The sequence below is a fragment of the Petaurus breviceps genome, unplaced genomic scaffold (assembly GCF_028583685.1).
Source record: "Petaurus breviceps papuanus isolate PSGF00001 unplaced genomic scaffold, PetGlider_PUasm1.0 90740, whole genome shotgun sequence".
In the NCBI taxonomy this organism is placed as follows: domain Eukaryota; kingdom Metazoa; phylum Chordata; class Mammalia; order Diprotodontia; family Petauridae; genus Petaurus; species Petaurus breviceps.
In genome coordinates, this window is record NW_027187330.1 from 3,096,783 (window position 1) to 3,111,964 (window position 15,182).

Here is a 15,182-nt window from a genome sequence, read left to right on the forward strand (position 1 = left end):
TTCATTTGTGGTGGTCTCTGCTGTTTCTGCCTCGGGGGATCCCTTTTCTTGGCTCTGTTTCCTTAGAGCCAGGAGTCATTAGCACAAGTAGGGAGTTTTCTTATTACTTCCCATTGAGGACTCTTGGCCTTTCCTAAGAACATTTTAGCCTTCAAAGGCAGTTTCATTGTTAAGATGTGCAGTCTAATGCAGTTACATTCATTACCCGAGATGTCATATCTCTCTCTCTCAAAAAGTCACTTCTACCTCCTTCCTAATATCCTGACATTTATCGCCATAACCTAAACAAGAAGAAGGATTTTCTTAGAGGCAAAAATCAAAAGTTCTGAGACTCTTCTCTTTCATGTACAAATATGATTCTGCTGCCGTATCAGTAGGACATATGCTTCGAGTTTTTTCAGTAATGGCGATGAATCTGTTTCCATTCCCTTTTTGAACAATGACTTTTTCAAGACCTGTTTTGGGTGAAGGATACAGGCAGAAGTCATGGAATAGTTGACCTTACCAGCCTCACCATACTAGCCCTAGCCCTCTGCTGTAACCTGTTTCCTACCACCCCCAAATGGAATGAGCCTCCTTGGGAGGTGGGAGGTTACCCCTTGTGAGAGCCCTTCTGAGGCTGAGATCACCACTTGCTGGGAATTTTGGGCACTTCTTGGTCAGGGTCAGACTAACACCTCTGACAGTTTATGATTCTGTACCAAGTGGAGCTAGCCATGGTAAGTCATGGCATTTAGCCCTGGAAAAGGCTTCAGAGAGTATCTCAGGACCTTCGGACATCTCCACTTTATAAATGAAAAAACTCAGATACTGGTAGCCAGTTGTAGAGCCAGGATTCAAAGCCAGGTCTCTGACTCTTAAGTCTGTTGCTCGTTCCCTGTACTGTACCATTTTTGTTAGGCTGAGTAGTTGTAGTCATCTTTACATGCATACAGTGTTCCATCCTTATTCAGTCATTAATGTCTTGTGATTTAGTGTCTTAATGCCTCGAATTAAGTCTAGAAAACAAATATTCCCTGTTAGTCCTAAAATCCTCTGCCCACAGCTGAAATAACTAATCGCAGTTCCTAAAGCCCAAGAGGCTATGTAGAATACAACTGAACTTGAATTCTGAGGAGTCAGCTCAGGTTCCTCATGCCTTAGCTTCACAGAGACTGAAATATGCTGAGGCCCCATCCTCCAGCTCTTTGGGGTCTGTCTGGAATCTAGTGGTTGGCCCTTGGTTAACATTCCTCACCCAGTTATAAGCTGTGTTAGCCAACACCACCCCCTCCACATCTCCCCTCCTTCCTTTTCAACTTAGCCACGTAACAGCACAGCCCTTGTGCAGTCTCTTCCAAAGGTTGGAACTGGCCACTCCTCTCCAACGTGTGATGTGGGCTACTGAATTGGGACTGGGACGGTGGCTGTCTGCCTGACCTGCTTTCTCTGGCAATCTTTGAAACTGGGTCCTGCCAGGAGCTATGGGTGACCTCCCTGCCTGGATCTGGCCTGCCATAGTCATCAGTCACCACATACTCCTCCGCTAGATGCACGCTTTTCCACAGACCATTAGCTACATGTGTGGGTATAATGTTGTTACTGTTTTGGAGCTGTTTGCTGAAGCCAACAGGAAATCGGTCCTTCCCTTGTTTACCCAACCTGCCATACCAAAATATAATGTCCCTTCTGCTTAATAAAAGAACTGGGGGAGTTGAGAAGAGAAGGTATGGTACAGGGAACAAGGGAACATAACCATATTTATGAATATTCATGTATTCATGACATGAGTACATCCCAGAACGTGACCCCTTTTGCTCCCAGGGAGACAACTCTAAATGGCAGGAGAGAGCAGCCGAAGTGAGTGGGATAGGCACATGGTCATAAATCTGTCCTGTCCACTCTAGACTTACAGCTACAGGAACAAAAGAATACCTTCCCCAATAATAAAAACGAATAATCCTGGGGATTTATCTTTTTATTTGTTTTCTTGTATCCCACCACTCTTGGCACTGAGCCTAGGGCATACTCTTTGAGGGAGGCAGGAAGCAGAAGCTGGTTGACCATTTGTGTGGGAGGTAGAAGAAGGGATTCATTTATCAGACACAAGATTGGACTAGATGACCTCCAAAGCTAAGTATCTATGATTCTGAGGTTTGTGGTAGCCTAGGAATTTGTCCAGCGCCTGGTTGGAGAGATGGTGTGAGGACTGGCACTTTACTGACCACAGTGTCCCAGGGTATGTTCCCAGAGAAGTTGGAGTTTATGCCACCTGTGTGGGGGCTTTTTGATAGCTCCTAACAGCCGCGTTGCCCAATTCAAATTTCTATCTGGCACTTTGTCTCCTTCCTTCGAGCACCACTCTTCCCCCAAGACTTGTTAACAGATAGTCATTACATTGCAAAACTTATTTATTCATTATGAAGTTCACTCTAGAGACTTTGTCCACACCTGGAATTAAACTGAACCAGAGGCCAGTCCTGAGACAAGAGTGACCCTGAGGCAGGCCTACTGATGACAGAGATCATTCTTTGGTGCAAAGACCCCTGGAATATCTTAGAGCCCAGGTTTTGCTGTCCCTGGTGTTTTCTCGGGCCATTGTTCTGTATGACCTGTATATACATCCTCACAGACATCAGGCACTAGTTGGTGACCTGAGACCTAAGTTGCCAGGGAAATGGGACCCATGGACACATAGATGAGTGTGGTGAGGATCCAAAAAGAAGACTTGGGTAGTGGTTCAGGGAAGAGGGCGGATGGAAGCCGTGGCCGGTACAAAGCATGGGGCCAAATCCACTGACTTCTATGATCATGTTGACTTAGACGTCACTGTTGACTTTTACTCAAGCTGCATTGCTTGAACTGCTGACAAAGAACAGTTTATTCCATCAGACTTCTATTGGCGTTATCCCCAGTGCTGCTGCAAAATGTATAAAGCACCATAGAACCGGGGCTCCTGGCCATCCCATGAAGGTAAGAGTCTGTGGAACCGGGGGACGGTGACTCCGTGAGAGACTCGGGGCTTGCATCTGCAGGCTGCATGTGACAAGTGCCGTCCTTTGGGAGCTGGGCACATCCTGGTCTGGCATGTTCTCCTTCCAAGGCTCCCTGAGTGTATGCTTGTTGCTTCTGGGCACTGTCCCCTCCTCAGGAGGCTGAAGCTCCCCAAGGGCTCTGGCTCCAGTGAGCTGAGGTAGCAGGTGGAGGCTCATGGCCAGGACCTCAGATGAGGTTGTTCACAAGTCGCTGCTGCTGTTCCAAGGACACTTCTCTACTGGCTCCATAGGCATCACCTGTAGTATGGGATGGTCAGGATGAGGAAGTAGCATCAGTTTCTGTCACATCTCTTTCCCCATGACCTCATCATTGCAAATACACACGTTTTCTACTCAGTGCTTGCCCCCCCAGGCCGTCCTGTGTCCTGGCACCCATCCATAAGAAGGGAACCCCCTCCCACCAGCACTTCCAGACAAGTAGGTCGTTTCTATGAAATCAGGATGAATAGACCAAGGCCTTGCTGTGAATCAATAGAGGCCTCTTTAGTGTCCTCAGCAGTCATGGGAACTAACTTTGAAAGAAAGGTGGTTCCTCTCCCCCCTTTCACTTCCATGTTCATGGAATGACACCGCAGTATTCTGGAGCTAATGCTGTGTGGAGGGTAGGTGTGACTCCTCCCCACTCCCAGCCCCCAGCCTCCATCATTGCCACCTTTGTCTTCCCTAGCTCTACTGCCCAAAGGGTATCCCTGGGCTTCCAACCAAATCCAGAACTCAAGTCTTCTCAGTGCATAAAGTGCCTTGCACATAGTAAGCACCTAAAGTTCAAGTTCAGTTGAAATTAGGCTAAGTTTGAAAGGGAAATCAGGAAAGGTCTCACAAGTGGATGCCATTTGTTACCCACCATCCTTTACTTCTGCCCTAACTCTGCCCCTCTCAGTCTTCTTGCTCAGGATCATGTAGCCACAGCTTGAGAGGAGAGCCCCACACTGAGAGCCATTGCTACCACTACTGCCAAGCATTGCCATTGTCCATGTGGCAGCCAGGGCAGGGAGAGGCTAAGGGTGGGTGTGGATAGGAGAAAGTGCCAAGAGAAAAAAAAAGTCCAGGAAAAGGGGGGAAAAAAAAGCTTGTTTTCATCTTTGTAGTTAGGGATGATTGAAAAGGTTGAAGGAGGTTGGGGGGCATACAGTTAAGAGGCTATTTCTTGAGGTTTGGGGGAGCTATAAGGGTCATATAGGGATGGAGATTTAGTACTGGGAAGTGTTAGGAAAAGTAGGTTCTGCAAGACTTTACTAGGGAACACATCCTCCCCTCGATTGAATGCCCCTTACAGACAGTGAATGGGCATAACTTGGGACATAATTCTAGATTACCCCTTCACAAGGTCAGCAACTCCAACCTGACTGGATTCTCCCGCCTACCCTCACAGCCCATTACCTGTGTGACAGCCATGCAGCCAGACCCGATGCCCATCGTACTTGCATCGGCACCGCATCATGTTATTGGAAAAATCTGACTCGGCCACCTCAAATTTGGGATTTACAACCACCTGAAGGAGAAGTAGGGGACAAAGAAAAGAAGGCAGAATCTATAAACAGAGCAGAGCATGGACACATTGCCTATTTGAGAGAAAAGATGGGGGGGGGGGTCGAGGTGATTGCAACCCCCAAAGTGGAGTAGGCACGTCTGCCAAATCAGATTCCTTACGTGCTGGTAGAGAGGACATTCCAGAAACGGACCACAGTAAACAACTTCTAAAGGCAATGCTATAAAACATGATTAAGTCACAATCTCCCTAGCCCTTAGTTTGCTGTATAAAAAAAAAACAACGCGGTCATTCTTTTCTTACCTACCTCACAGGGTCATTTGGAAGAAAATATCAGGGGTTTTAAAAATGGACTTAGTGACCCCAGGAGGTAGTCTGAATAGCAGCTCTCTCAGGCCCCCAGGAGGAAGAAGGTAGACGTGTGAACTGTGGTGGGCCTGATCCCTAGAGTCGACCAACGTTACCTGGAAGATGTAGTCCCCAGGACGCACATCTGTAATGTCCACCCACTGGCAGTCGATATCGTGACGATAAGTGTCCCAGCAGCCCACAGTCACCCCCTGCTCTCCAAAGTTGGCACAGGCATAGCGCCTCTGGAGGCCTAAAGGAAGGCGATGGCAGCTTCAGCGGTTGGGCAAATGTGCTTAGTGACCTAGAGACATCCTCCCTCTCCCTGCACATTCCCAGGGCCCCGGGCGGCAGGAGCGCTTCCTTTAGCTGACTGCTAGCTTTCTCCAGGCCTTACCTGAAGGGTCTGTGAGGGCTTGGCACAGTAGGAAATGTAACAGCACAGGGAGAATGGGACAGGGATGGGGAAGAATCTGAGAACGTAGGCTAGTCTGAAAATGGAGGGCCTGGGTACCAAGTACCTGTGGGGCAGTTGGTGTCCTCTAGACAGAAGCTAGCCTTGTGTCCTTCAGCAACCTTGGAGCCATTGAGAGTGAGAAGGTCATAGTGGGTAAAGACTTCAATGCTGTGGTAGTGCCTACAAAGGAAGCCCATCACCCCCGGCATCAGGAAAGGGTCTGTTCTGGGGAAGTCGGCTCTATTATTACAGAGTGTAATAGAGAGCAGTGCCCAGAGCTGACACCCAGATGCAAGGCCAGTGTCTGGCCAGGGCCTCCTTTACAGTAACTTGGTCCCTGCTCTCTGCCAGGCAACAGCAAGGCTGTCCCTGCACACTTGTCCTCCTCAGCTTGAAAGGAGAGCTTGACAAGGCAGGGCAGGGCTGAAAGCCTTGATACCATGAGGCCTGGGGACCTGTGTGGGAGCCAAGACGCCTTTAAGGGGAACTCTTTCTTCCATGTCAGACTGAGACCAAATTGCTAGTGTGCTGTCCAAAGTGGCAGTAATAACAGCTCTGTTGGGAATGTTGCTTATTATCCTGGGTAGGACCAGTCCCCAAAATGCCTCCACCCCACCGCACCCCTGCAGCTCTTTTCCCTAAGAGAAGGTGTTTTCTGTGTTGTCCTTATCACTAGCATTGTCTCTCCCTCTGGTTGAGTCTCTGTCACATGTCAGGGGCACCACAGGTTTTCAATCTTTCCCCCTTGACTTCTGGAGTCTCCACTTTTCCTGTCATTGAATGACCAGGAATTTGTGACTAGGTTCTCTAATGGCCAACCTCCTAGGTGAAGTAGTTGAGATACAGAGAGCTCAGAGGGCCAGGGGGCCAGGACAGTATGAGATAAGTGGGCCCCTTCCAAGCTCACAGGTTTCTGCTTATCACTACCCTGAAAGAACCCTCCAGGAGAAGGTGCCAAATCCATGGTTGCCACAGGGCCTAACCTGTTGGCAAAAGCCTCTGTGCCCAGGAGGACTGTGGAGTTTGGAGCCAGGACCCTGAAGAGCCATAGCTAAGAATTCTGGTACCTAGGGCAAATTCATTTGAGGTAGGGGGAAGATGCCAGACTCCAGGGGCCTGGGGGGAGATAGGGGTGCCAAGCTTCTTTCTCTGGGTAGGAGAAAGGTCACAAGCACCCTCTATGAAAAGGGTGGCATGAGTCTCCAACAGGGTCCACCCCTGAAAGTCTGATCTGCCTCTATGGTACCAATTCAGCTGATAGAAATCCTCTCCCAACTCTCAAGAGAAGTCAGGGAATGTAACAGTGGCCTTGTGGGAGGTGGGTTCCCAGGAGGGGTCAAGGGAGCCAGGTCATTGGGCAGGGTCAGTCATTGAGTGCCAGCCTGCTATTGGAGGAAGTATGCCCTTTCCCCCAAAAAATTCAATGTGCTAGGACAAAGCCCTTCTCAAACAGCCGAGATTTTAACTCTGACTCAATGTGGGAGCATCAAGGAAAGAAGAAAGACACTGCATGGTCTGTACCCATCCTGCTGTGACTGTTCAGTGCCTAACTTGGAGAAGTGGACATCTAACCAGTAACCATCCACCCCCAAGGAAAGCCTTTCTGATGGGGACGGTTAAAGGTCCTAACTGCCTGACGCCCTGGGGTAGCAGAGAGCACAGAAGCCCCACTTCAGACGTAAGCATCCAGGCTTTCCAGAGCCAAGGCTAACATGGATGCCCACCTATGGCACTGGTGCCAGATCCAACTATGGCGCCCCGTCTTAGGTCGGAAGTCTGCCCGGCCAAGGTTGTGTATTTGGGAGGAGAAGCGCAGCAGGCGGCGGTGCCCATAGGGCCACTCCATGTGGTCAGCGGACTTGGAGAGACAATTTTCCTCATGGGCACAGTACAGCAGACTCAGTGGGCGGTCCTCTAGGTAGGCTGTCTCTTGTACCAATTGTGCATTCATCACCAGGTCTGGGGCACCTGGGGTCAAGAGAGGGCCAAAGGCTAATTGCCTTCCCCACCCCTCAAAAAAAGACCTTTCCTCCTGCTCTACCAAACTAGAGCCAGGGACAGGCTTCCACCTGAATAAAATTTCACACGAATATCAAGCAGTTCTTTAGAATTTACAAGGAGCTTTTCCTGTTCCATTAGAACATTCTTGGGTAAGGCTCACAACAAGACAGGGAGATTTTACTATGCCCATCTTTCAGATGAGGAACCAAGGTTCAGAAATGGAAAGTGACTTTCACCCAAAATCACTGAATGCTAAGTAGAAGAGGTGTCCTGAGTCCAGGGCTTTCATCATTCGTGATTTCATCAATGAACAGACCTCCCCTCCCCTACCAACCTGGCTCTTTGAATGAGATACTCCATGACCAAGGGCCGAGGCTCCCTTTGCTGCCCTCCCCCGTGCCCCCACCTAAGGCCCTCACACTCTGGTTGTTACTCACTATCCGTACAGGTGACTCCTGCTGAGAAGCGGCCAACCCCGTGGGAGCAGTGCACGGGCCCGTGCCGCTGACATTGCTGCAAAGCCAGCTCTGTGCCCGAGCAGTGTACCCCACTCATCACCACCTTGCCAGCCCCTGGAGTACCCTGCCAGTACCAAGTGTCCTGAGAAAACAGCCATTGACACATCAGTCAGCATAGACCACCTGGTCACAGGAACGGACTTCAGCGGGGCCCCGGCTCCAAGAGCCCAAGGACTTTACCAAGGGGCAGCACCACCCAGGGACTCCCATGAAACGGACCAGAAAGGGATCATTGGGGAGGCCATCTGGGACCTACCTGGATGGCGTGGCTGGCAAAACCCATACCAAGCTGCCTACAGGCCACCATGGCTTCATTGAGTCCCCAGAGGTCACTACACACAGCTCCCCACTGAAGGGCCCCGTTCATCTCCACCAGAACCTCCACCACGCCCTCCTCTGGGCTGCGCCCACCAGCCAATCGGATCTGCAACAGCCAAAGCCGAGTGAATAGCAATCATCTCCTCCTTATATATAGTAATGTCCATGAGTGATTAAGAAGTGTTCTTTGAGAATTGCCCCTGAGACCACCCGCTGCCTAGATACCTTCTGTCCTAGAATACCAGAAATTACCACCATTAGACAACATTCCCCTAAGGGTAAGATTTGTTTTGTAAAGGTGAGAGTGTGATCTCTGTTAAAAACAAAAAAAACACCTGGTACCTGGGAGAATAGACCTGTTTCCCTTTCCCTACTAGTGAAAATTAGTTGACGGTTAAAAGTTATCTAAAATCTGGCCCTTAAGAGATTAGGTAGAGGATGTAGTTTTCAGAGCAAGTCAAAACGCCCTAAGGACAGTGAAGGAGACAAAGAGGGGGCGGGGCCCTAGAGAGGATGCCCCGGGGAACCCTGAGCCAAGGAAAGTAGTCCCTGGGTCCATCACCTAGGGCCGGGCTGGCTTCGGCAGTGGAGGCACCGAAGACCAGCTGCCGTCAGTCAGCGTGGGACAGGGATGGCATCTCCCTGTGGAAGCCTCTGCGGCCGCCCCTGCTGCCCCCAGCCCTGGCTCACCTGTCTCTGGAAGTCCATGTTAGGGATATTGCATCTGACGGCTGCATCGTTCTCATGCTGACAGCCGCTCTGAGCCGCGTCGTGAGCGGGGCAGTCACTGAGAACCCTCTCATACCCACTGCACCGCACTTCTCTCAGGTGGATGGGTCCCAGCCCTGTGCACGAGAAGGGGACGGTAGAGTTCAGTCTCTCTGTCGGCCTACCCCCGCCAGGGCCTCAGTTTCCCTCTCATCCATGCCCGTATTTATCACTTTGTGGACCCTGCAGGATGCGCTCTCCAAGGTTACGTCACCCCAGTTGGAGTGTCAGGCCCTATCCGGGGGCTCCTCACTCACCTTGGCCCAGCTGAGCCCCAAAAAGGGCCTCCCGGGCAGAGCCGTAGCCTAGCTGGCGACACAGGACACTGGCTGAGATCAAGTTCCACTTGTGGTCACAGACGGTGCCCCACTGGCCATTCATCAGCACTTCTACCCGGCCCTCACCCACCTGGGCCCCAGCCCGGAGCCTCACCCGGGCCTCCTGGAGGGAGAGACCTGAAATGAGCAGGCAGCTTGGAAGCAAGGACGTGCCGGTGTAGAGCAAAGCGGCTGGGGCCGGGAGTGAGGGGATCTGGGCTCTGGTCCTGGCCCTGCCCCAGATTAGGCAGCCACCTCGGCAAGCCAGGGAACTGGGTTTGGTTTGGTTTTGTTCTGTTCTGTTTTATCTATAAAATGAGGCTATTGGTTACCAGCAAGGTCCCTCCCAGGTCTTACTCTGCGATTCCAAACCCTCCGAATGCCAGGGGTTGATAAAGCCTCCTTTGAAATAGCCTGGTACCATAGAAAGAGCTTCAGACTTGGAGTCAGGACAAACCCGTGTGCAAATAAATCCCAGCTGGGACACGCACTATCTGTGTGATGGTCTCGCCAGCCTCACCTTCCTCATCTGTAAAATGGGGTTACTTACGTGTGCCTATTCACACTAGCTGCCTCTCAGGGTGGATGTGAGCAAAATAGTTTGCAACTGTTAAAGCACTTTGAAAATCGGAGCTGTTTGGAAAATGTTCCCCATAGGAGCAAGCTTATACCCTTCGCCTTAAAGCCCCTCTCTCCAGGAGCCCCTGGTCACTCGTTTCTGACCAGCTGCTGGGGCTTCCAGTGGGCCCTTCCAAGGCTGCTTGTCATCATTAAGAATAGCCTTCCCTCTCCCCCTAAAGCCCTCACCTCCTTGCGAGGGGGTTTCCCCTTGGGGTGGCGGAAGCGTGGTCCTGCCACACAGCTGACCACAGCGTGGATGCCTGTGGGGCAGGCTGGCCGCAATTTGCCCTTTGGTGGGGACACCTGCACTTGGCATTTGGCCATGTGGGGCTCGGTCCCCAGGCAGTTCACACGATGGATCCAAAAGGAATTCTTCTTGGTCAGGCTCCTCAGTCTACAAAGCAAGGGAGGAGGAGAGCATGGGCTGCCTGGAGGGAAGGAGGGAGAGAGAAAGGAAGGGAAATAAAGGGAGAAAGGGAGGGAAAGAAAGGGAAAAAGCAAGGGAGGGAGTGAGAGGAAAGGGCAAGGGAAGAGGCTGACCCTGCCACCCACCTCCCCACTCTTCACCTAGATTTGGGGTCCTTCATCTTCATGTTCCAGAGTTTCCTGCAGATGAAGAAAACTCGAGGTGAGGGATTGGAATGTGGCTATATGGACCCTTCCCTTCAGCCCATTCCCACTTGCTCTGGGGACAAGCTTTGGGGTTCAATGGGGAGAGCCACAAGATCTGGATTCAAATCCTGGTTCACCCTCCTTCCTACTTTTGTGTAACTGGGCAAATCATTTAACCCTCAGTTTCTTTATCTATGAAATGAGAGTGTTTGGGCTCCCTCTGAGGGCCTTTCAAACTCTAAGGCAGTGACACCCTCACTGTTCCATTGAGCCCCTGAATCCATCCCTTATCTCCACTGCCTCCTTTCATTCCCTCTGGATCCAAGGGGAAAGAGACAGGGAAAGGAGTAATCACCCATCAAGGTGAAGGTCGTTGGTTCTAGGGAGCAGCAGCCTAGGCTATAATCAAGAGCCTCCCAGGGTGGTGACTGAGTCAGCAATGGCCCAGACATGCAATTAGTAGAATTTAGGCCAAGCAAGGGCCTATGTCCTGGCAGCAGTCAAAGCAGGAATCACATGATGCCCTCATGGCCCCTTGTCACCCTTCCTTTGGGGCACGTGAAGCTGGACCTTGGGTCAGAGCCACATTGAGCAGGCCAGGAGAGAGGAGCTACTTGGGGGAGGAAGAGAATTCCCAATTCTGTGAAAAAATAAGGTTTGACCCTCTATGGAGCAGGGCCCCCACTCAGACCATTTGGAATTAGAATCTTGGCTAGCTTTGAGCCACCTGACATCCAGCCAAAAACACCAATTAGACAGCACTTTAAATAGATCTGACATAGTACAGATTTTTGCTTAGGAATTTAAACATGAATATTCTCATCAAATTCCTTTAAATGTTGCAGCTTTTTCAGTTTCACAATTAAATACTTTTGTCTTGCAAATGGATTTTTTTCTTCTTCCTTCTCTGGTCAATTCTATTTCTACACTCTCTATCCAAACCGTGGCCGTGTTAAGTTGGAGAAGCCCAGAGTGCCCCCAGGTGACTTAGGGTCTGGTTTCCTTACTACTGAATGCAATCCCTGAACCTAGAACATCCAACCTAGGCTCACACTTTAACCTCAGCCCCCATACCCAGCCTTGACCCTCAAGGCTCTCCTTGCCTGCTGGCACTCAGGGTCTCCCTACCTGTAGAAGTGGGTGTTGACTGGCATCTCACTGGGGAAGCCCAGCATCCCGCAGACCACTCTGCTGTTGTTCATGGTCCAGCCCTGGTCACACACCTGCCGCCAGTGGCCCTCATATCTCACCTCCACGGCCCCCTCCAAAATGGGACTCTGCCGTTTTGCGCTGGCCAGCACGGGCTTGATCCGAACCTCCTCGAGCCGCTGTCCCTGCCCAGACACACAGGATCACGTAAACATTGAGAGTGTAGGAAACCCACGGAATCCCCTTTCCCTTCCATACTACCTGTTGGGAAACCACCACAAGTGAGCTGCTAGGTCTAGGAAGCTAGGAGCCAGCCTCCACCACCTCTAGTCTAATCCCGAGACCTTCCATCTACTTTCTGGCCCTCGAACCGCCTTGTCCCAGGCAAGACCACTGTGGAAAGTTTTCCCCTTCAAGCCGATCTTCCCCCATCAGGTGGGCTAAGGGTGGCTGCCCTCAGGCTGGCGGCTATCCCGTACAGAGCCCTGCCCTGCCTGCCCTTGGTTGTTTGGCCGCGGCTGTTTTTAGCTCTGGGATGTTTGTGAGGGAAGAGGCAGCAATTGTGGCTAGCTGTGTGGGTGAGAGCCCCCACTTGGCCTCCCTCTGCTCTCTCCCAATGGGTAAGCTGCTTCCGCAATTCTCAGCAGGCCCAGCCTTTCTTCTCCAAGTCTGCTCAGCCTCTAGAGACTCAAAGATGCTCCCTGGTCCTGGGGTCTGGCCTCAGCCTTCATCAGAGAAACAGCCCTGGGGAGTTCATTCTCAGCAGGAGGATCTCACTTCCTCATTCTCTACTCTCTGGGTTCCCAGCATCAATTCAGTGTATTTAGTAAGCATCTGTTCTGAACAAGGCAGTGTCCTATCCTCTTCGGATACCAAGACAAAAAAAAATTCCCTTCCCTCAAGGAGTTTTCAGTCTACTGACATACAGTAAGGGGACCTCTCCACCCATGGCACCAAGGGCTGTGTGTGTTATCTGTCCCGAGTTGGAGGGGAGCTCATTTTCCAGGCTCTCCTCTCACCTGTGGCCCCAGGGTCTGGGAAGGTCTCTCTGAATGGTGCCCGGGCAAGCGCTGAGGGTGGCACACGACCCCGACGTCTTCAGAGTGGCTGCAGTCACTGACCCCCCAGCCATTGAAGCTGCACTGTGCTAGGGAGTGCTCAGTACCCACACAGCGAACATTATCCATCCAGATGCGGCCTGTCAGGGGAGAAGGTGCTTAGGGCCACGAGTAGATGAGGCCACCGACCCCACTTTCTTTCTTAACCTTGATTTTCTTTAAATCAATCAATCCACAAGCATTAATTTACTCGAAGGCAAGGCAATTGGGGTTAAGTGACTTACCTACCAAAAGCATTTATTAAGCAACTGCTTTATCATAAGTACTTCGCCAAGCAGTAAGGAGCATGTAATTGTAGGGGAAATGGATGGTGTTTGCCATCAAGGCTCTCCTTTCTACATAGTGAAAATCAGCACTTTACTTACAATGTACTCTACTAACATCTCATGTGGCCTTTACGACAATCAGGTGAGGCAAATGCTGTTCTTAGCCCCACTTTACAGATAAGGAAACTGAGGCTGAAAAAAGGTCATGAGTCTTGCCCCTGAATTACATGGCCAATAAGAATATGGGGCAGGATTCAAACTCAGATCTTTCTGACTCCAACACTTTATCTGTTACACCACCCTAAGAGAGTTCTTGGCCAGGGGCCTCTTTGAAGACCCCTGGCATCTAACGGTAAGCACCCTCCTGTAAGGAGACTAGCAGAAAGAAGGGGAAGGAAGGGAGGGTTGAGGGAAGTTAATGTTAGGAGGGACCCTGATCTCTCTCTCTTGTCTTGCGTCCTCCCCATCAGGGGCTCTGGCATGAGCTCAGCTCTGGAGAGAGAGCAGCCTCTGAACCCTGTTGCCTGGTCACTCACCTTCCCCTTGACCATACTTGGCACTATGTGCCCATGTCAGAGCAGACTCAAAGCCAAGCTGGCGGCAAGCTACGTTGGCCTCCGGGAGACTAAAATCATCATCACACACGGTGCCCCACTGGCCCTCATGCAGCACCTCCAGGCGACCTTCCTCAGGCTGGCTCCCAGCGCCCACCAGCCTCAGCTTCAGGGATCCCAATGACTGCTGGCAACTTAGTGGAGCCTGGCATAGCCACAGCAGGACCAGAAGGCAGGCAGGAGGTAGAGGCCACATCAGGGCAGCCTCGGAAGCAGCAGCGGCTCAGGAATCTGGGGAAATAAGATGAGGACGGGTATAAGGACCCGGGATCCACTTGGCCATAGAGGCTTCGCCCCCGTCTGGGGATCCCAAAGTCTCAGGTGGAACCCCCAGCCTCGCCCCACTTATACAAGGTGGTAAGGAAGAGAGGAGCTGGCACATGGTAGATGCCTAATAAGTGACGATGGACTGGCTAGCCCCAAGGCAGCCGTCTGAGGAACACACATCTCCATGCGGCTTCCGATCTTTATGGAGCAGTGCGGTCAGTGCTGGGCTGCATCCTCATAAAACTGCCCGGGACCTTTGCTGTTGAAACAGTTTAGAAGCTGGGGAAGGGACGGGAGCAGCCTGTGCTCCTCGGTGGTCTTGTCACTGTCTGGCTAACCTGCCAGTCACCATCAAGCTAGTCACCATCTGATGGCATTGCCGGCTGGCTGAGAGCTTATAGCCAATTCCGCCAGCCCCCAGTGACATTGGGCGGAACACGAAGAGGGAGAGCTCCCCTCCTCCCAGGCTTGGATGTGCCCTGGAACAGCTGCTGGGCTCTCATCAGGGCTTGAGCTCCTTCACTGACAGGCCCACCCAAGGCTCTGGAGGCGCTTCCCGGCTCCTGGGGCTTAACCAGCTCCTGCTTTGTTTGATTGTTCAGGACTGACCCTCCATGGATCCTGGGAGGTTTAAATGGGGAAGGAAGACAGAAGGGTATCCGCCCTTGAATCTCTATCCTCCCACCCTGCCCCATCTGCCATGCTCAGGGTTAGACAAGAGAGGAGGAAGGGTGACTGTCCCCAGAAGGCCCCTGCCATGCTGAAAACACACTCTGCGGTGTTCTTAGATGGGGCGGGCATGGAGGGAAGCTCCTTCCCACACCTGACATGCAGCACATGTGTTTCATTGTTAAAGGGAACTCCCAGTCAGGTAACTCCCTCCATCAACTCTGAAGCTGATGGTCTCCGAGAATGGCTCAGGGAGCTGAGAGGCTGAGTGATCTGTCCAGGGTCACAGGGATAGTATGTGCTAGAGGCCCAGTTCCCCCCTGGCCTCTTCCACTTCAAAAGAATAGCTGACATTCCTAGCAATAGTATATTATCTATTGGGGGGGGGGGCTTTTTTGGAGCTCAATTGGGGTTGACTTGCCCAAGGTCACACAGCTAGTAAGTGTTAAGTGTCTGGGGCTGGATTTGAACTCAGGTCCTCCTGACTCCAGGGCTGGTGCTCTATTCACTGCGCCACCTAGCTACCCCACAATAGTATATTATTAATAGTAAAAACAGTGGAGGGTTACAAGCTTGACAAAAGCAATTTGCATACATTCTCTCATTCGAGCCCCA

The 15,182-nt window shown here is 51.4% G+C and overlaps 1 protein-coding gene across 1 annotated transcript; it reads right to left on the minus strand.

Annotated features, from left to right (window-relative positions):
* Positions 1-1,940: 1,940 nt before the first annotated feature.
* LOXL4 (lysyl oxidase like 4) lies at positions 1,941-13,827 on the minus strand. Its single transcript, XM_069067162.1, has 14 exons — positions 13,554-13,827; positions 12,653-12,831; positions 11,613-11,818; positions 10,440-10,478; positions 10,059-10,266; positions 9,192-9,375; positions 8,857-9,011; positions 8,105-8,272; positions 7,768-7,930; positions 7,054-7,297; positions 5,394-5,509; positions 4,989-5,125; positions 4,416-4,527; positions 1,941-3,272 (listed from the first exon to the last, which is right to left on the minus strand). Exons 1-14 carry the CDS (start codon positions 13,825-13,827, stop codon positions 3,202-3,204), a joined length of 2,256 nt encoding a protein of 751 aa, XP_068923263.1. The 3' UTR covers positions 1,941-3,201.
* Positions 13,828-15,182: the final 1,355 nt, after the last annotated feature.

Excerpts from the sequence above, each read along its gene's own strand:
- LOXL4 (XM_069067162.1), bottom strand. The coding sequence starts at position 13,827 with ATGTGGCCTCTACCTCCTGCCTGCCTTCTGGTCCTGCTGTGGCTATGC. Across the intron at positions 9,376-10,058 it reads GGAAACCCCCTCGCAAGGAG|GAGGCCCGGGTGAGGCTCCG; the intron begins GTGAGGGCTTTA and ends CTCTCCCTCCAG. Across the intron at positions 8,273-8,856 it reads ACATGGACTTCCAGAGACAG|ATCCGATTGGCTGGTGGGCG; the intron begins GTGAGCCAGGGC and ends TGGCTGTTGCAG.